We start from the raw sequence: 22,069 nt of genomic DNA, 5'->3' as shown, positions 1-22,069 counted from the left end.
TGAAGCCACAATCCTGCACAAAACCTGGTATCAGGATTAGCACTGGATGTAGAAGAAACCAAGAATATCAATTTGGTCATCTGTGACACCCAGATTAAATATTCCAATGTGAAAACCAAAGCAAGAGAATTCTCTAAAATATGCACTCTTGCTTTGCACTGGCTGCATGCCTCTAGCAAGGACACACTTCCACATCTCATCCAGCAGCAGAAAGGCTCCAAAATGACTTCTTGAATGAGAACAGACATGAGACAACTGGCTTCTGAACTGCATCCACTAAGGTTTCAAGTTTAATGGTGTAAAAATCTGACATTCAAATACAGCTTTAAGAAACTTGCTTGCTACAGTGCAGATTGTATGATTTCCCTTCCCCCCCCCCCAAATAAGGCTGATACCCTCAAATGAACAGTTAACAGATTTTTTTAAAACGTTCAACGCATATGGGTCAGGCAATGCCATATTGACCACCATCAATGAACCATCTCCCCTTATGCGTGTGTGTTCAGGTTGAAGGGGTTTTGAAAAGGTCAACATGTCTGCTTGCATGACCTTCTGTTTTAAGTCTGGAACAGCCACATCACCAGAAAGGACCAAGAAGATCCTGCATAACTCCGCTAAACCTGCATGAACACTGAGCTGCAGAAGAAAGACCAACTCCCAGTGTCAAAGTTCACACACGCGCACAAAAAACCCCATAAAGATACACTAGACAGGGTAATAGAGTCAAAAGGTCCAGTATGCTTGAAGGAAAGTTTCAAATAACATGACATTTCCTGCATAGCCCCAGACTCTGACACTGCAGCAAGATCTTTATCTAGTATAATAGACTCTGTAGTAAACTGTTTTTGACCTCCATAGTGAGTAGGAGTTGTCAAATTTAAGAAGATAGACTCCTTTCCCTGGGTACTGATGGCTGCCAGCGTATACTTCTTCATGACAGTCTCGTCTGTACACAGGCACTATTTCATCTAGTTGAGGCTTGTTGGCACTCCTTTTGGCTTTTTCTTCACTGCTGGCATTTTCTGAGAAAAGTCAGAAACAGAATATTAGTCACAACATACAAGTTGTTTTGATGTCCTACATCACAGAGCTCCTACAACCAACTATTTGTAGGCAGTGTAGGCAGCATGACAACTCACAAGTTCTCTCACAACAAAACCAAAAACATATACTGCACCGGCACTAGCAATACATGAAAAACCTGATCAATAAAATGTTCACAACAAACGGAGCAAGATCATCAGTTAGGGCTTTAATACATCAAGGTTTTAACAAAAGCAACTAAAGTTAGTTCTTGTGACAAGTTCTGCACTGAAAGCAGGGAACAGCACTCCTGTAGCACAAGCTTAGCCAACACAGATAAAGGACATTACGGACCCCACTTCCCATGGTGCTTGCTTGAGTTCTGCTGCATGTGGACTTTTGGTGGTGCCTGGCCCTTGGGTAGCTGGTTTAACTTCAACCAAAACAATGCCTATTCCAATTGTACCCCCAACTTGATTGCTGGGAAAGGGGCAGGATAAAAATCTAAATAAATAAATGAATGTACAGTTGGCCCTATCATTTTTCCTTTGTAGAAAACAGTTTGTTCTCCCCCTCTGATCACTGTGTTTCTACCAATACTGGAGAACAATAAATGATACTCTGGAAGTCACAGCTGTGAGCCTTCAGAGGGAGTACAAAGTTAGTACAGGGGTGTTGAACTCATTTATTATGAAAGCCAGATCTGACATAAATGTCACCAGCACATTCCACAGAACAATCAGCACAGTCAACAACCATCTTCCTTTTCTTCACACCCCTTCCAACCCTCCCAGCAATTAACACAGAACAATGGTCACATTCAACAGCCAGTTTCCTTATCAGTACCCTTCCAGGAAGCCCCACCAAACAATTGGCACATCCACAAACCTATTGCCCTTTCACCACACCCCCTCCAGCCTAGAAATAGCAGCTCTCCAGCAGCCCTGGCCCCACTCAATGCACAGCAGCCAAGAAGGTCAGGGCACCTGCTCCAGCTGCAACGCCACTGAGGATGTTCTCCGCAGCCGAGAACGAAACGTCTGGAAGAAAAACTTTCTCCAGTAGAACACGGCACTTGAGCCCGAAAGATTCTACAAACCCTAATAAAAATGTCACTTTGTTGGGCCAGACCATGTGTGCTATAAATGTAATGCCAGGTAGCAGAGATATAAACTTTATAAAATAAGACAAACACAATTAAAGAGGTTATTTTTTTTAAAAAACCCTAAAACATGCTTAAAAGATTAGCACTCTTCTGTTTAACAGTCTCTGATAACTGACACCTCTTGCTCTGAATTACTACATCAAAATCTGGAGACAATCTCTGTGCTGTAGCAATCTTGAGTATTCTGTTCAGGTGTTGTTCAAGTGTGTTATCTGTAAGTTGCAAACCTACTATTTATTTATTGGCATTCATTACAGAAATCTGAGGGCTATGTGTTCTCTCTCTCCTCCTCTCCCTCGGCAAAAAGCTCATACCTTGAATAAATCTTAGTTGGTCTTAAAAGTGCTTTCTTTGTATCTCTCCCATGGAAGTGAGAGAAGTGGGCAAAGGAAGCTCTGGCTCTTTCCCTCCTTCCCCAGGAGACGAGGAGGGGGGGAAGCCTCAGCCAATAGAAGTAAGAGAAGCTTGGCTCAGTAGCTTTGCTGTGCAATTGAGAGAGCCTGGCAAAGCAAGCTCTGCCTCCTCCCCTTCCTCCCCAAGGGAGGAGCCTCAGCCAATGGAGAAAATAAAGGCTTTGCTCTGGAGCTCCTGTACAATTGAGCAAGCCTGTCAAAGCAAACTGTGATACAGAAAAAAACAAGAGAGAGGGAAAAGGCAGCAGAGACAGTGAGTTGCTGGCAGGCCTGATAGGAACCCCCCGTGGGCCAGATACAGCTGACACCTTTGGTCTAAGACAGGGGTGGCCAAATTGCAGCTCGGGAGCCACATGTGGCTCTTTCATAAACATGGTGTGGCTCTCGAAGCTCCCACTGCCCTGTCAGCTGGCTTGGAGAAGGCATTTCTCTTTAAATAATTTCGCCAAGCCAGCCCACCGCTTGGAGTATGCATTTAAAGTTAAAGTTGCTTTCTTTTCATCTTTCCACCTGTTCCTTCCCCCCATTTGCCTCCTTCCTTCCTTGCAGCTCTCAAACATCTGAAATTCATGTATTGCGGCTCTCAAACATTTGACATTTATTCTATGTGGCTCTTATGTTCAGCAAGTTTGGCCACCCCTGGTCTAAGATGTACCATATCTATTAAATTTAGAAAATCATGCAACTAGACATGGTGCTCCATATTACTGAAGCATGCTACAAACTGTTTGTGGCTTGTAACATGGGGTTTATAGCTGATAGTTCGAAATGTTAAAAATCTCCTTAAAGTGATTTCTGAGAACACAGCCAGTGACCAATTTTTATGTTCTGTTGATGCCAATGGGATCACAGTCCCTCCATGACTTCACCACTCTATAAAAATTCTGCCTTTATGCACTAATGTTTTTTAAAATGGTTTAATTAGTCTAATTTGTAGCAGTGCTCTGCACCTGCAGCTTCTTCTGAAATACATGGTGCTGCTTATTGCCCTAACAAAGGTTTTTGAAAGCTTCTCCAAGGAAGTATTCAAAGAATGGTCACTATTTATTTTAACATTTTACTCAATTGATATTGGAGAATGAAGCAAAGGAAGACCCTAACAGCAGGCAGATCAGCTAGCCCTAGTATTAATGCTATGGGTGTGAACTATATGAAAGTTGGCAAGAACTCAGCACTAAACTGCATTTAGCAAGAAGTCATCCCTATACAGTTCTAAGATGCTCCAGTGTTCTTTCATCCCAGCATTATGCTATTTTGAATCATGGTTATAGAACAGGGGCACTCTACAAAAAGCATAAAGTGAATTACAGTACATAAGGTGCAAATGTTTGGGTAATGGTCCCACAATAGAGGCCTTGTCCAGTTATTGAGGCAGAGTCTCCAAGCAGGTTGTGAATACAAGAGCTCAGAAAAGGGAGGATCTTTGAAGTCTCAGCACCAGCAACAGTAAGGAACAGTTAAAAGATAGTAAAATCAGACAGTGGAATCTGAAAAACAGATAAAAGGGCCAGCACAGAAAACCACATGCTTCTGAGACAATATCCCAGAATCACAAGGCAAGCTAGTGTTTAAGTGTTAAGTAGTTCTAGGCTCCACGTCCATAATAGAAAGCCACACAAATACTGCGTTAGACTGATTTTCAATAATGCAGTGATATGTCAAACTACCAAGGTAACAAGGATAGTTCTCCTGTTAAATTTCAATTTGCATTGATTTTGAAATTATCATCATTTGATGAGGATTCAGGTGACATGTTAGCAGGAAACCACCAATAAGCAAACTTTGCTATTGCAAGATCTTCATAAGGTCAGTGACTGTCGTAATCACAGGTTAGTATGCCCTACTGATCAGCTCCTGAAGACCAACAGCGATAACTCTTTGCTCATGGCACAGAGAGCTACAAAGTTCCTGAGCTGTTCCTCACCAGCTCCCTTCCTTTCCCCACACATCACATTCCAATCCCACCCCCCCCGCAAACTCAACTTTTAAAATATACAAAACTTTGCAACTTTCTTGTATAGGATACAAACTGATCACTGAAACCCCTGCTGAAAATATGATACCTTCATCCTCGTCCTCATCCTCACTGGATTCACTAACATGTACGCTGACTGCTGTGTTAGGAGAATCTGTCCATTCAAAATACACGCCAAAACCAATGTCATAATTGTCTGTAGCAAACTCCCAGAAGAGATAAGAGCCTTCTTCATGGGTAGGTACACGAACTGTCACCACTTCTCCTCTGCCAACAGTGATCACTGAGTCTGCATCCTGACGAATCTTCTCTTTGAAATCTGCAATCTGAGGTCGTGTCCACATGGATGGTGCTGCTATAACAGGAACTGATTCTAAAAATAAGGAATTAAAAGCAAGTGTAAAATAAACTATTTACACCTGAAAACATAATTGCCTTGGAGGCATAGGATAGTGCTGCTGCAGACAGGAGGAAATTCTACAAAGCCTTCCACAAGGCTACCCATGCTAGCTCTTACCCACCATCATAATCTCCAGACCCAAAACAACTAATCTCATCCCAGCCACACCTCATATTCTCCTGCAGGAACATTACACAAGCTGAGGTTCAGAGGACTCAATTATAAACTGAGTTAATATAGGAACCCACACACTACCTCCAGTCTTTCCCTTTCACTCTGCCTGTAATAGATTGCTATTGGTGCATAGAATTTTAAGCCTCAAAATCAGCAGTAGCAATGGACACAAACTGGGTGATGAGCCAAGAACCAAACTTTGCCCAGTTCAAGGCTCATGAGCCAAGGTTTGTCACATGTTTGCCAAAAAAATCTCCAAGCTTTTATATGTGGCTCAGAACAGCTTGGAAAGTGAAACCTGCCCACAAAGTATGGTGCAGAAATCCTAGGTAACGGTGGTGGTGGGGGAATGATGTTTTCCAGCCTTGGAAACATGAATAGGGACTCTCAAAGCTTGACAGGCAATGCTGCCTGCCAGTAACAGAGTTCTCTTCCCATTGCCTGCAACTGGATGGGACAATGCATATAAGCGTTGGACAAGAGCACATTCCCTTTTTGTTGGAGGGCACAAAGAGGGTGTACTAGTGCATGAAAGAGCTTTGCTGCTGAGGGGTGGTGGTGTTTGCTTAGCTAACCTACTCAGTCAGAGGTTAGGGGGCTTAGCATTGCCTTGGTTTCTTCTATGTCATGATTCAATTTTTCTTTGGTGCAAAGGGTGGGAAAGTTGAATTCCTCTGTCACATAGCAAACATTTTGGTTTAGTGGGAGTTTGCTACTGTCAGCATTCATGGGGGCTTTCCTTTCCATTATATCCTCCCCTCTGAGTTGCAGTGCAGGGATTGGTCTTTGGGATTTGAGGGGGGGGGCTTCAACTCAGTTCTCTGCCACTTTATCCCCTCCCCTCTTCTCCCCACACACTAGGGTTCTTTTTGTTTTGGGGTGATCTGTGTTTGTCTTCACTTTAGTGCCCTTCTTTTGAACCCCCCTCAACTTACCTGCTTTTTCTTGAGGTCAGACGTGTGTTTGTCAGCCTGCCTCCCTGCACCCAGCCTGCCTGGGGGATTCGCTCCAGAGGTACTGGGGTGCCTTCCCTTGACTGCCAGTTCTCCATTTCAACCCCTCCCCCTCCAATCTTGTTCTACTTGCGGGGTAATCTGTGTGTCCAGAGGTACTGGGGTGATTTCCCTTGACTGCCAGTTCTCCATTTCAACCCCTCCCCCTCCAATCTTGTTCTACTTGCGGGGTAATCTGTGTGTCCAGAGGTACTGGGGTGATTTCCCTTGACTGCCAGCTCTCCATTTCAACTCCTCCCCCTCCAATCTTGTTCTACTTGCGGGGTAATCTGTGTGTCCAGAGGTACTGGGGTGATTTCCCTTGACTGCCAGCTCTCCATTTCAACTCCTCCCCCTCCAATCTTGTTCTACTTGCGGGGTAATCTGTGTGTCCAGAGGTACTGGGGTGATTTCCCTTGACTGCCAGCTCTCCATTTCAACTCCTCCCCCTCCAATCTTGTTCTACTTGCGGGGTAATCTGTGTGTCCAGAGGTACTGGGGTGATTTCCCTTGACTGCCAGTTCTCCATTTCAACCCCTCCCCCTCCAATCTTGTTCTACTTGCGGGGTAATCTGTGTGTCCAGAGGTACTGGGGTGATTTCCCTTGACTGCCAGCTCTCCATTTCAACTCCTCCCCCTTCAATCTTGTTCTACTTGCGGGGTAATCTGTGTGTCCAGAGGTACTGGGGTGATTTCCCTTGACTGCCAGCTCTCCATTTCAACCCCTCCCCCTCCAATCTTGTTCTACTTGCCGGGTAATCTGTGTGTCCAGAGGTACTGGGGTGATTTCCCTTGACTGCCAGCTCTCCATTTCAACTCCTCCCCCTCCAATCTTGTTCTACTTGCCGGGTAATCTGTGTGTCCAGAGGTACTGGGGTGATTTCCCTTGACTGCCAGCTCTCCATTTCAACTCCTCCCCCTCCAATCTTGTTCTACTTGCCGGGTAATCTGTGTGTCCAGAGGTACTGGGGTGATTTCCCTTGACTGCCAGCTCTCCATTTCAACCCCTCCCTGACCTGCTTGTCCTTGGAGTGGCATCTGTGTGCGTCCAGAGACTTCCTGGGGTCCCCTTCCCCGCCAGCTCTGCCTTCCCAAAGCCCCAACACTGACTGGCTTGCTGCTGGGGTGGCACCTGTGTGTCCAGAGGCTTCCTAGGATCACCTTCCCTGCCAGCTCTGTCTTTCCAAAGCCTCACCTGATTGCCCTTGGGGTGGCAGCTGTGTGTCACAGACTTACTGAGGTGATATTTCCCATCAGTGCTTGCTTTCCCAAGCCCCACTACTGACCTGTTTCTCCTTGGGGTGGAATCTGTGTGTCCAGAAGTAATGGCCCTGCCCAGCAAGCACCTTGACTGCAGATGGAGGGTGGGCCCAGAAGATGCAGCCACCCGCAACCTAGCAGGTGGCTCCCGGGCAGGCTTAGAAGTGTTGGCCCTGCCTTGTGATCATGTTTTCAGTAAGGCGGATGGTGGGCCTGTGGAGAAACAGCCACTAGCAACAGTGTGGGTGGCTCGTGGGGGGAAGGCGGGGTGCTCGTGCTTTCTGATCATGCTACCTGTAAAGCTTCCCTTTAGCCCTCTCCTTCACCCTCTGGCCGGCTTCTCCTTGGGGGCTGATGTTGCCTTGCTGCAGAATTCCTGCCTGGGGTGCCTGTCTTCCCTTTCCTCCTCTCCATTCCCCTCTGACCCTGACTGCAACTTTGATGCCGCCTCTCTACTTGGTCACATAGGGCCCATTCTGTGGCCCAGAATCCGCACTGGAGATTTCCCCAGAAAGCACTTTCCTAGGGGCATGTTCTTTGGCAGGCTATAACTTGTCCCTGCACCAAGTCCAATCTGCATGTAACTTACAGGGCACTTGGGGAGGCATCCCAGGGAGCTGTACCACAAGTTGGATGCCTCTAGCTTGCACGGGATCTGTTCTATACACTTCCATAGCCAAGCTTGACATCTCCCCAAAAATCACTTTTCTGGGGGCACCTTGCTTGGGGTTTCATGACCTGGACACGTCAAGTTCAATCTTCACTAAACTCGGTGGACAGGTAGAGGCGAGTCAGCTGGAGTTGCCCTGTGATTTGGGGGCCTCTAGGACTCTGGGCACCACTGAGGTTCACAAACCACTTTGATTCACAAACCAGGCTGCTTTATGAACCCATTCAGGACACAGGTCCATTTGGCACATGAACTGAACTAGGGTTTCCTGGTTCATGCCTATCCCTAATCAGCAGGCCAGACTATGCCCTTTGTGGGCCAAAAGGACACCAGTTGACAGCCTGCTAATCAGAGAGCCCAGATGAAAATAACATATTTGTTTTTTTGCTTCAACAGAAAAAGTTTTGCCATTTCTCTTCCATGGTCATGGATCTTTGCTCATACCTTTTGGTCCATTCTCTAGTGCTTCTTCTAAAGCATCTGTTTCCAGATCTTTTTCAGAGTTGTCAGTGTGTGTACTGGCCTGTCCATTGACAGATGGTATTTCTCCTGTGGCAGCCAAGTTCACTTTTGAAGCTGAAGTTGCTAAAGTTCCTGCTGCAGCTGCAGCTTCTTGTTGTTTTTGTAAAGCTGCCTACAAATTGGAAAGCATAATGGCAATAAGCAATCTGAATATATATCTCAGAGGAGTTATACAGGACTATGGACAGGGAATATGCAGCAGCAGTTAAGTGGAATCTACTGTCATGATACAGTTCCTTCTCTACCTGTGGAGTCTTGGGGTTGCAAAACTATATGTGCATCATCAGTCAAACTTAAGGGAGTAGAATTTTAAACATGAAGCAAAGGATGACTAGTTCATGAAGGCAGTCTAAGGCCACTCACGTGCCTTGCACACTCTTAGTAGCCACCAAATTAGGTGTCTGTATTAGGACAAGTACTTCCTACCTTGTTTATAAATTATTTAGAACTGAGAGTGAGAAGCAGGGCTTTTTTTGTAGCAGGAACTCCTTTGTATATTAGGCTACACACCCCTGATGTAGCCAATCCTCCAGGAGCTCACAGGGCTCTTTGTACAGGGCCTACTGTAAACTCCAGGAGGATAGGCTACATCAGGGGTGCGTGGCCTAATATGCAAAGGCGTTCCTGCTACAAAAAAAGCCCTGGGAAGTAAAGTGGCCTAGTCTGCAGAGGACACCAGCATATAATAATATTTTGTTTAGATTTCTGTAGTTCTATGGTTATTTTGCGTATCAAATGTCTTATTCTACTCACTGCACTGACTGATTCAAGGTGTAATCCACTTGGAATCTCAATGAGGAAGGTAGAATGTAAATAACATAAATAAATAGAGGATACTGAACAGCTCTAAGAGGAGCTGGATGAATGCAGCAATGGCTATTATCTTAGGAGGATTAGATGTATTCACAAATTAAGGGTACAATGGCTGTTGGTCACAATAGTTAAATTAAGTCTCCATTTTCAAGAACAGAACACCTCTGAATGCCAGCTGAAAAAGGCCCCTGAATCTAACCTAGGGTACACCATCTTCTGATTCAGCAAGACTCTTCCTATGAAGTAATATTAGCAATACAATCCAAAGCTATGGCAAGGAAGCTCCTACACAGAGTTGCAGAGGCTTGATTTGCACTTGGAGACTGAGCATCTGTGAAGGTTATAGCTGAATGGCTATTATTAATTCCATCCTTGCAGTGTTTTCTTTTACATAATATGTCCAATGATCAGAATTCCATTCTACTATGCTTCTCTCTAGGCCTTAATCTGCTACAAAGATGGATATGTCAAGTTACAGGCAACCCATTCCTCTGGCAAGTTATTATTTCCCATTAAAGATAATGGTGCCTCATCTTAAAACTCCACAGCTTCTTTCACTTAACTTAGAGATATCATAACTTATACCGGCTAATGACAAGTAGTATAAAATAAATTGATTTCACCAAGTGGAAGGGAGACAGTTCCTGTCAGGTAGTTTGGCCCCTTTCTGGGTATCTACAGTAGTGGTTCAGGAATGAAGGCACTCTAAGCCACACCCTGCAAGAGGGAAAGGGCATCTACTTGTTTTCTAATGTCAAGCACCTGTTTCCACCAGTTCTAGAAAGGGCTGTGGGTGTTTAGCACAGTCGACACAGATACACCATTGATCATATTCTTGCATAAAATACATTCTGTATCTTCAGAGGAAGTGAAGAACCAATGGATACATTAATCATTAACAGAGGTTTTTAATGTGTGGGCCTGATACAATATTAGAAATGCAAATGTCACTTTCATTGTTAGTTGCAAAGCAGATACTTTGTCCTGCCGATGGAGGGAGGTGTCTAGTGGGAAGCCACAGGGTTCAGCTCGGTTCTGGGCCCGGCACTTTTCTATATTTTTATCAGTGATCTGGATGAGGGTGTGGAGGGGCTACTCATTAAATCTGCAGATGATAACAAATTGGGAGGAACAGCAAACACACCAGAAGATAGAGATAGAATTCAACAAGATCTGAAAATGCTGGAAAAACTGGCGGATGTGAACAAGATGCAATTTAACAAAGGTAAGTGCAGAATACTATATCTGAGTAACAAGAATGCATATTGGGTGGGGGCTACACTTAGAATCATAGAGTTGGAAGGGACCTCCATGGTCATCTAGTTCAACCCTCGGCACAATGCAGGAAACCCACAAATACCTACCCCAAATTCACAGGATCTTCATCACTGTCAGATGACCATCTAGCCTCTGTTTAAAAACCTCCAAGGAAGGAGAGATCACCACCTCCCGAAGAAGCCTGTTCCACTGAGGAATCACTCTAATGGTCAGGAAGTTCTTCTTAATGTTGAGCTGGAAACTCTTTTGATTTAATTTCAACCCATTGGTTCTGGTCCTACCTTCCGGGGCCACAGAAAACAATTAAACACCATCCTCTATATGACAGCCCTTCAAGTACTTGAAGATGGTGATCATATCACCTCTCAGCCGCCTTCTCTCCAGGCTAAACATCCCCAGCTACACTTCTGGATAGCAGTGTGTGTGAACAAGATCTGGGGGTACTTATGGACCATAAATTAAATATGAGCCACCAGTGTGATGCATCAACAAACAAGGCAAATGCAATCTTGGGGTATATCAACAGAGGCATAACATCCAAATCACAAGATGTCATAGTCCCACTGTACACTATGTTGATCAGGCCACACCTGGAGTATTGTGTGCAGTTTTGGAGGCCTCACTTCAAAAAGGATGTGGACAGAATGGAGCAGATGAAGAGGAAAGTGATGAGGATGATCAGGGGCCTGGAGACCAAGTCCTACGAGGAAAGTCTAAGGGACTTGGGAATGTTCAGTCTGGGGAAGAGGAGGTTAAGGGGGACAGGATTGCTCTCTTGAGGTATTTGAAGGGCTGCCTCTTAGAGGAGGCCAGAGAGCTGTTCCTGTTGGCTGCAGAGGAGAGGACTCACAGTAATTGGTTTAAATCAGGGGTGTCGAGTACATTTGTTATGAGGGCCGGATCTGACATAAATGAGACCTTGTTGTGCCGGACCATGTCAGGCCAGGCTGTGTTTGTACCTATTTAAGATTAGGTAGCAGAGATATAAACTTTATAAAGGACACAAACACAATTAAAGATTTAAAAAAAACACTTAAAATAAAACATACTTAAAACATTAGCACTCGTTGGTCTTAAAGGTGCTTTCTTTGTATCTCCCACATGGGATCCAGGGAACTGGACAAAGGAAGCTCTGGCTTTTTCCTTCCTTCCCAGGAGGCCAGGAGGGGAGGAGCCTCAGCCAATAGAAGGAAGAGAGGCTTGACTCAGTAGCTCTGCTGTGCGATTGAGAGAGCCTGGCAAAGAAAGCTGTTATGTAGAAGGAAGCAAGAGAGAGGGAGAATGAAGCAGATGACAGTCAGTTGCTCGGAGGCCTGATAGGAACCTTCTGAGGGCCTGATTTGGCCCCTCAATCACATATCTGACACCCCTGATTTAAATTATGAGTGGAAAGGTACCAGCTGGGTATTAGGAAGAACTTTTTTACAGTAAGAGTTGTTCAACAGTGGAATGAGCTACTGAGAGAGGTGGTGAGCTCCCCCCTCACTGGCAGACTTTAAGCAGCAGCTGGACAAACACTTGATCAAATGATCCTGCATTGAGCAGGGGGTTGGACTAGATGGCCTATATGGACCCTTCCAGCTCTTTGGTTCTATGATTCTATGTTTCAGAAGGAGCCTAGCACATTACTGTTTCAAAAGCAGCGTTGTTAAGACAGCTTTGCCCAAAGGCTACTGTACCTGTTGCTGTGCAAGTTGGACCTGGTAGAGCTGTTGCATGTATTGTTGATAATGCTGTTCTTGGAGCTGACGAATTAGGATCTGCTGTTGTTCATAGTTGCCTGGGTACTGCTGGGCTGCATACTGCTGGAATTGAACAGCAGTCTGGGAATTCAGTGCGGCCATTATTTGTTGTCTGGATTAGAAACAAATTGACTCAATAAAAACAACTCTGAAAGCATTCAAAGTGCAAAGGCTCAAGCACAGAAGATTGTCCTTATTAACACAACTATTTTTTAGCAATAAAGAATAGTATATTTATGATTTATTTTTGAAATGTATTAGCTGAAAATACATAAGAAAGGGGATCAAAGTGAGTACTTTATTCCTTGCTAGGTACAGCATGATAGCTAAGAAACTGAGCTACAAAGCTGGAAGTTCCTGTTTCACAATTTGTTTCCATCACCATGAGCTCGTAGCAGACCCTGATCAAGCCACACTCTTTCTCAGCCTTCCATCTGCAATACAGAGATAACTCTTATCTAAACTACAGGAATATATGTTAAGGTTTACAACAAGATAATGCAAGTGAGAAGTTCTGAAGGCTCTATAGCACTGTATAAACATTGTATTGTATATTACTATTAGGTTCTTCAAAACCATCAATGACAACTACAGAAGCTTACAGAATATTACAGAAGTTCTGGAAACCTAAAATCTTTAGCTACTGAAACAAAGAGCGTTTTCGCACTGACCTTACTTGGGAGCGACATCCCTCTTCACCGCGCAGCATCTGCGCGGATTTCGCACTAATTGCTCCGCAGAACCCAGAAGAGCCAAAGCCAGTTTACATTTGCGACGCAAAAGCCGCGGGACTTTGCGGCTCTTCCGGGTTCTGCGGAGCAATTAGTGTGAAATCCGCGCAGACGCTGCGCGGTGAAGAGGGACGTCGCTCCCGAGTAAGGTCAGTGCGGAAACGCTCAAAGTAAATAACATGCAACACAAAACTCAGTACTAACCCCCCATGCATGTACAAGGCACAGCTTGTCTAGACATTTGGCATCCCTATTCTGTAACAGATACAACAGAACAAGGTATAAATCTCAAAACCTAGACAGTCTTGCCCTCCCTTCTGGCATAGAGCTTGATTGGACAGCTGGGTAGAACTGAGTTGGACAGCTGGAGTGCCACAGGGTTCTGTTCTCTCACCCATAGTCTTTAATATATATATATGTAAGGCCACCGAATAACATTGTTCATAGCTTTTAGGTCAGCTGCTATCAATATGCAGATGACACTCAAGTCTGTATTTCACTATCCAATCATCCAAATGCATTTGCCTTGGATCTGAACCAGTGCTTGGAGGACATGGTGTTTGGAGCCCTAGCCAGGAGCTCCAGGATTCATAGGAACCCCAAGGAAACAATATGAAAGATCCAGGTTTGCTTACAAGGAGATTTTAATAAGCAATGATCAAGCTTACAGAAATAGCAGCCTAAACTCCCATCTGCTGGGTCTCCAATATGGTACCCATTTTGAAACAACTATATTGGTTAACAGCCAATCTGCTCTGTAAAGACCTTCACTCTTTAAGATTCACATATCTGAAAGACCATCACTTCGTAAGTGTTCCCAGTTAGGGTTGCCAACCTCCAGGTGGTGGCTGGAAATCTCCTGCTATTACCACTGATCTCCAGGCTACAGAGATTTACAATTCTGCAAATCTACAATGAGAACAATGAAGAATGGGAGTTCTCAAAGCCTCAGTAATAATATACAACAGAATAGTAAGCAATTCAAAGGGCCAAGAACTCACCTTTGGCTAAAATGGGGCAGGGTATAAATGTTTTATAAATATTTATTTATTTGCTTTAGATTTATATGCCGCCCACTCCATGAGTGGAGCACTTACACAGGATTATAAGTGAAACGTTACTATCTGCACAGGGCTCCTAAGCAATATCTACACTGGCCTTAGGATTTGGGTTTGCCAGTGCAGAAGAAGATGGTGCAGATCTGCAGAGTACATTCAAATCTCTAAAAGCATCACTTCTTTACATTTGCTTATGAAGTTGTATAATGCCCAATGGCAGTTCCAACTCCTGACTAAAACTAAAAATGAAATCCCTTGTACTGACATGGTCTGCAGAACCCATCTCTGGAGCACAGCTGACTCATCCAGAAGAATTCAGAATTCCAAATTAAGCAAGCCCCACCATACCACTAGGTATGGTCTTAGTCAAAACCACCCAAAGAAGGATTTTGCAGAAGATATTATTTCTACACCATGATTAAACCAAGAATTAGTACTGAATATCAGAGCTCATTTTGTAGCAGGAGCTCCTTTGCATATTAGGCCACACCCCCATGATGTAGCCAATCCTCCTGGAGCTTACAGTAGGCCCTGTACTAAGAGCCCTCTAAGCTCTTGGAGGATTGGCTACATCAGGGGTGTGTGGCCTAATATGCAAAGGAGCTCCTGCTACAAAATGAGCCCTGCTGAATATACTTGCAGCATATGAAATTTTTCAAGTACAAACTGTACATTTAATATTAGAGCACTTATGAAATTCTTACTTGTGAAGCAAAAGCAAAGCTACAACACTCCTATATGAAAACTGGCATGTGTATAGAGAGACACAATTTTTTCCCTGTGATTTAAGGGGAGGAGGAAACTGCATGCTTCATTGGAGAGCAGCTTTGGATGTATTACACATAAATCTTGTTCACAGCTTTCTGACCAGAGTGGCTCATTCAGATTGCCAAGTAAATCTAAGAGAAAAACTTTGGACAGCACCACTGCTGTGAATTGACAGCAGAAGAAAGCCTGAGAAAATCCCAGTTCAAAAGCCTGTTCCAAAGCTCACTGTGTAACCTTGAGCAGGTCACCATTTCATCAGCTGTAGCCTAACCCACTTCACAGAGATGCAGTGACAATACAGCACCTTGAGCTTCTTTGGAGGGACACAAATGTGATTTTTAAAAAAACTGCCATGTACCAGTGCTTACTTACTTCTGCTGTTCCATCCGGAATCTCTCTTCTTCCATCCGCCTCCTTTCCTCTTCCTCCCGTCTCAGCCTCTCTTCTTCCTCTCGCCTACGTTTCTCTTCCTCCTTTTGTAAACGCTCTCGTTCTTCCTCTTCACGTCGCCTACGTTCCTCCTCTTCCCTCCTGCAAATGCCACAGTTACTATTAGACAATTCTACAATCTGAGCCTGTGGTTATCTCTACCATTTTGCAACTCAAATGCAAGGCCCAAAGCATACATGATGACTGTTTAGACCTACCACAAAATCTCCAAATAATAATCATAAAACAAGAGATGGGGCAGTTAAGTGACTGCACACTGGTAGAAAGGGAAGCTGAAGTAGGTTTAAAATAGAGCTCTTCTGTGATTCAGCATTGGTAGCTGCCCAAAATGACTGCCACATATACATAACTATTTCAAACTTTGCATCAAAACAAAGTTTGTCTCAAAAAAGTTTCCAGTGTTGTACCAAAAATTAGAAAATTCCAGGAAAATTCTAGTCTATATAGGTATGCTGTTCTAACCTCCTATTTAAAAGGAGCTTTTCTCTCCACAATTTGGAATATTAAGGGAAGGGTGCCTTTAGCATATAAGTACAGAAATGAGACTGGCAACTACCAGAAAAGAATTACATGCAATACAGAATACAAAGCCCTATTTTTACAGCTGCCAGAGCCCATGTTAATATGTTTCTGCATGGAATTGCTGAGGATTCAGTGCAGAAGCACTGAATAAAATTTATGCCAACTGCCCAGCTCACTGAGAGAGTAATATATTCAGTCCCTATCTAAAACATTATCAATATTCTGCTTGAAAGTAAACATTTCAAGAGAAGCAACTATCTGAGTACAAAACTATTGCTGGAACAAAACCAATAAAATTAATATTAGGACAATTAAAATAAAAAGCAAAACAATATGACCACATTGTTATATATAACATTTAGTAAAGATACCAAGAAAGAGTGTAACATGAGAACTCCCATGCAATTCCAGAAGCTCACGCAATTACCTTTTCTTTTCCTGCTCTTCTTTTTCAATTTTATGAGAGGTAACATACGTTGAGAAGAGATGACAGCACCTGTTTAGGAGCTTTACAAACTCTGTCATGGCATCCTGCTTTGTCATGTTTCCAAGAGCAGCCCATTCTTTCCTACCAGAAGGAAGAAAAAGAGTAAAACTTTGTCAAACAAAATGCACATGGGGAGACAGACAGAAGCTGTTGTTGTAGCAAGTTAAGAGATAAATCAAAAGCTTTTTCAGTCAGCTGACTGAGGCTGGAATTTCAAAAGCAAATCACCTCGCCTGAGTTCTGTTGGCTAGAATCTTCACCTATGCTGAACCCTATTCTTAGATCAACCATACCTCCTGGATACTCAGGTTCAGAGTTTAGGTGTGCTCCCGGATGCTGAGAAGGTAGTGGCAGCCAGGAGTGTTACCACAAGTTAAGGCTGTTCTTTTTCCTCAACAGCCAGGATTTGGCCATAGTTACAAATGCCACAGTGACATCCAGATTAGATGTCTATGTGGGAATGATCCTGGAAGCTGCAGTTTGTAGATTACCACAGATCGTCATCACTTGGACCTATTAAGTAAAAAAGGGCCTATTAAGTAAAAAAATGCTTGAATATAAATATTTTAAACCTCTATTTAAATTATGAAGAAAACTCAAGACAGACATGCTGAAGGGTCCTATGCAAAAGAAGTTCCTGCGCACTTAGCTCTAGTACTAAGCTGAATGTGCCATTGAGAAGTCTACAGAAGACTGCCCCATGCATGGTAATCTGATCAGCAATAGTTCTGCAGAAACAATCAGGATTTGATTAGCCAGAGAGGTATAGAAGTTAGGATCTGAGAGATATAGGTTCAAATCCTTCTCTGTTATGGAAACTTGCTGGGTGACCTTAGGTCAGTCACAGACTCTCAGCCTAACACACCTTAAAGGGTTGTTGTAACGATGAAACAGAGAGGTGAATTATATAAGCTTCTAGGGGCTCCCACTGAGGAGAACACAGGGCATAAATGAAGTAAATAAACTCCCTATGTCAAGGTGCTGGTTCAGACTTCAACAGAGCAAGACGAAAGCACCTTAAGGACCACCTCCAAAATGAACATCCTCAACTATACTGAGGCTCTGCTCTATGTGCCCCCAAGTGTCTGAGGTTTGGTGAGTGGCAGCCTTCTCTGTGATGGCAAAACTGAGAAGTGCCTTCTCAAGAGAGAGGGCCTGCATGGCATCTTTATTAATGTCACTCTGGAAACTTTTGTTTCAGCAGAATTTCCAGTTTAGTTGTTTTTTGGCTGGACAACTGTATTATTTTTGTAGACTCTAATTGTTATGTGGTTTACTGTTGCTAGATTTGATATTGTTATAAGCCATCTCAAGGGCCTATTAAGTAAAAAAAATGCTTGAATATAAATATTTTAAACCTCTATTTAAATTATGAAGAAAACTCAAGACAGACATGCTGAAAGGTCCTATGCAAAAGAAGTTCCTGTGCACTTAGCTGAATGTGCCATTGAGAAGTCTACGGAAGACTGCCCCATGCAAGGTAATCTGATCAGCAATAGTTCTGCAGAAATGACACATGTACTCCACAAGAGAAAGACCCTTCATTGGATAATTCCTGAAGAACATACAAGAATCTACCTTAAAAAATTTAAAACATAGCAATGTGGTAATTATTTTTTTCTTACCTCTGTATTATATGAGGACAAAAGAGAATTCTATACCAAATTTGATTAGGTGAAAATGTCTCCCACACTTCAACAAAATCTGACTCCTGTAGAACTCCAGAAATTCTGCTTTAGAGGATGTTCTAATACCGCTGAAGAGCTATCAATACACTTATGATACCATGCAAACCATAAAGCAGACTTTGGTTTGGCCTGGCCAAGAAGATTAAAAAACACTATTATATGGATAGCTACTTTAAAATTGAAAGCTTTATACCTTCTGTCATTCCCCAGCACATCGAAGAATCCAACTTCAGGACAAGTATCTGGATTGTAAGGTCCCAGAAGAACCTGCTTGTGCAATGCTACAAGTCTGAGTTTTTCTTCGTATGTCGGATGAAATGCTTTACCATCTTTTTCTGAAGAACAGAAATAATGTTATGAATTTAAAGATAGATAGACATGATTAAAGTCACTACAATTTACTGTAGCAAAGCCTTACAACTTGTTCAACAATACAACAAGTTCCTGGAGACACTTTATCATCTCCTGAATAGGCACTACGTTCATACTACAAGAACACCCTTTTTCTGGCCCCACCCAGAACTGGACTTTTTTTTGTACTGTTGGAAGGACAACCTCCACTCAACAGGAAGATCCAGGGCAATATGATAAACCTGCCAAATAAAACTGGAAACCAAAAGGCTATGTATTATTTTAGTATTCCTATGTCTATACTTGTCCCTCCACTTTCTGTGTTTTTGCTTGTTCCCACACTTCCCACAAACCAAATCTCATAGTTGTCTTTCATTGGTAGTAAGCAAGCCAGTATAGACACAGGTACCTCCTCCTAAGAAACCACTTATCCCATTTTTGATGCTGTTTTTGAGCCACAATGCTGCAGAAAGTTTTTTAATGCACTAACAATTTTAAAAGTCACCAATTGTTCATGCTATCCTGCAATCCAGCACCACCACAGTCCACAGCAACAAGTACTCAATTGTCACAAGCATGAATACTAGGTTAGTGGTTCTCAAGTTTAGCAACCTGAAGATCCCTTTTTATTTTTTACATAAACATTTGTGCAATACAATTAAAAAATACAGTTAAAAACATAATCAAAAGTGTATTCATAACAGGTACACAGCTAGCATATCTACCAAAAAAGCCCTCTGAAAGTAAAAAATCTCACATTCTACTGCCACTTCCATTCTCTGTGCAACCCTCAGTCATAATGAGTCTAATCTGGAGAGGCCCATTTTGATTTTGTAAATTTCTGTGGACCTGTGCCCTTTCATCTCCATCCTTGGCACACAACACATGCCAGAGAGTTCCTTTTTAAAGATGTGGCAAGCTGCATACACCTCAAGCTTCTGCTTGTCAATACATGGCTAACAAAGTCAGGTCAGCCACAACTCAAACACCATGGCCAGTGTTCCCTCTAAGCTGAGTTAGTGTGAGCTAGCCGGCAGTTTTTTAGCCCCCGGTTCATATTTTTTAAACCTCTATTTAATTAACATGTTTGTCTTAACTCAGGAAAAATGGCCCCAAAGCAAACTAATTTATGCAGTAGCTCACAATTTTAATGCCAGTAGCTCACGAAGTAGAATTTTTGCTCACAAGATGCCACAGCTTAGCAGGAATATTGACCATGACCCAAGACCTAATCAATCTCACTTTTAACTGAAAGGAACTTTGTGCTGGAGACATCAGTTAGTTTCCTTATTGGTTAGTAACTCCAGGTGAGCGGGTGGTATTATTATTATTATTATTATTATTATTATTATTATTATTATTATTATTATTATTATTATTATTATTATTATTATTATTATTATTATTATTATTTCAACTTAATGGATTGCCCCATTTCAGCTAGTGTTGAGCTCTGGGGGATGTACAACACAAGAATAAAATACATACATTTCAATCAATAAAACTAGTTACATTAAAAAGAAATTATAAACCCCAGCGGCATCTCATCTAAAGTTCTATTATTCAGATTTCTAGTCCTTACAGGGTGAGGGGCGAGGGATCCCCCCCAATGGGGGTGGGGCAAGGAGTAAATGTGCCAGCAGGGTGCCAGCACTGAAAGCGATCTAGAAAAACTTTCATGGATGTTCAATGAAATACAAAAAGACCATTGTCACATAAAATCTGAAGCTGTAGCAGGTAAACGAAAACCACTAATGGCTGTTATTGTCCATGGAAGCAGAGTGGTATTTCTCTCTTTACACATTGAAATTCTTTGCATGAGAGAGTAAAACATAGTTCTTTATATCAGAAACTACTCTGACAACCACATTAAGACTGCACCTTTCTTAGTACCACTGAACAAAGGAGAGGTCCTAGAGCTGAGCTCTTGGTTCTCACTTCGCAGCAAACAAATTAACATGTTTTCTGACTACCACTCTAAACTGGTCTGGAAGCTACATGGCTGCAGATAGTGGCAACTCTATGACCTGTCCAAAGGGAACAAATTTTATTCCTTTTTCCTGAGGTAGAGAATCCTTACCCCATTCCGATAAAACTGAGAGGGTTCTGTTTTCACATTATCCAAATGACATAAAGAAGAGCCATGGTGGATCAGAACAAAAGCCCATTCAGTCCAGCATTCTGTTCACACAGTGACCAACCAGCTACTCCTAGGAAACTATGAAAAAACCAAATAGCTTCCCAAACATTTAGTAAACAAATGTTATCGTAACAATAATTATTAGTAAATAAATGCTATTATTAGTAAATAAATGTAATAACAGCATTTGTTATTAGTAAATAAATATATTAATTATTAAATTATTAGTAAACAAATATAATAATTATTATCAGTAAACGCATACTATTTAACAACAACAACAACAATAATAATACAATAAAAGGTAAAGGTGCAAGCACCAGTTGTTTTCGACTCTGGGGTGGCATTGCTTTCACAACGTTTTCACGGCAGACTTTTTATGGGGTGGTTTGCCATTGACGATATGAAGCTGCCTTATACTGAATCAGACCCTCAGTCCATCAAAGTCAGTATTGTCTTCTCAGACTGGCAGCGGCTCTCCAGGGTCTCAAGCTGAGGTTTTTCACACCTATTTGCCTGGACCCTTTTTTGGAGATGCCAGGGATTGAACCTGGGACCTTCTGCTTCCCAAGCAGATGCTCTACCACTGAGCCACCGTCCCTCCCCTCCGCCATTGCCTTCCCCAGTCATCTACACTTCCCCCCCAGCAAGTTGGGTACTCATTTTACCGACCTCGGAAGGATGGAAGGCTTGTTAACTTTGCTCGTCTGATTCATGACCCAAGAGATAGGCATATTACCTCTCATACTGGAGGGAGTAGCCAGACGCAAACAGAGAGAGTTGACAAGGAGAAATTTTTCTCCCTCTCCCAAAATACTAGAACTTGAGGGCATCCAAGGAAGATGACGGGCAGTAGGTTCAGGACATAGAAAAGGAAATACTACTTTACACAGAGAGTGATTACAATGTGGAATTTGCTGCCAGAGATCATGGCCACAAACAGCTTAAAAGGGGATTAGATAGATTCATGGATGACAAGTCTATCAACAGCAGTAGCCAAGGTGACTGAGGAGAACCTCCATATTCAGAGGCACTAAACCTCTGAATCCAGAGCCAGGAGGTGACATCAGGAGAAGGCCTTGGCCTCTATGCCTTGTTGTTGGTCCTCCAGAGGAACTGACTGGCCACTGTATCAGACAGGATGCTGGAATAGATGGACCATTGGTCTGATCCAGCAGGACTCTTCTCATGTTCTGTCCTTAAAATGATTTGCATATATCTGGACTTCCAATGTCCATGGAACCTAAGCTCAGAAATGCTGTTACTGTCCTACACAAAACAGTAGTCCTATGCAGACTTTCTAGGGATTAAGTGACACTGAATTCAGGGACACCAATTTCAAATAAGCATGCAGAGGACAGGACTGCAACTTTATACATGGTTGCTGCCAGATCTCATTGATTTCAGTGACACTTGAATAAGAACAAACATGCGCAGGCTTGAGCTT

At 42.9% G+C, this 22,069-nt stretch overlaps 1 protein-coding gene across 1 annotated transcript in view; it reads right to left on the bottom strand.

Annotated features, from left to right (window-relative positions):
• Nucleotides 1–256: 256 nt before the first annotated feature.
• The window catches only part of ACBD3 (acyl-CoA binding domain containing 3), a 31,252-nt gene continuing 9,439 nt past the window's right edge, over nt 257–22,069 (bottom strand). Inside the window, exons 2-8 of the mRNA XM_060245569.1 lie at nt 18,325–18,466; nt 16,384–16,524; nt 15,357–15,515; nt 12,365–12,539; nt 8,517–8,706; nt 4,665–4,949; nt 257–1,022 (exon numbers count right to left, since the gene is read on the bottom strand). Of these exons, the coding sequence (XP_060101552.1) occupies nt 811–1,022; nt 4,665–4,949; nt 8,517–8,706; nt 12,365–12,539; nt 15,357–15,515; nt 16,384–16,524; nt 18,325–18,466 (1,304 nt within the window). The 3' untranslated portion in view covers nt 257–810. The remainder of the gene's footprint in view (nt 1,023–4,664; nt 4,950–8,516; nt 8,707–12,364; nt 12,540–15,356; nt 15,516–16,383; nt 16,525–18,324; nt 18,467–22,069) is intronic.

Source organism: Heteronotia binoei, chromosome 1 (assembly GCF_032191835.1).
Source record: "Heteronotia binoei isolate CCM8104 ecotype False Entrance Well chromosome 1, APGP_CSIRO_Hbin_v1, whole genome shotgun sequence".
Lineage (NCBI taxonomy): Eukaryota > Metazoa > Chordata > Lepidosauria > Squamata > Gekkonidae > Heteronotia > Heteronotia binoei.
The sequence above is the reverse complement of the archived record's forward strand: the minus strand, read 5'-3'. Positions and strand labels throughout refer to the sequence as shown.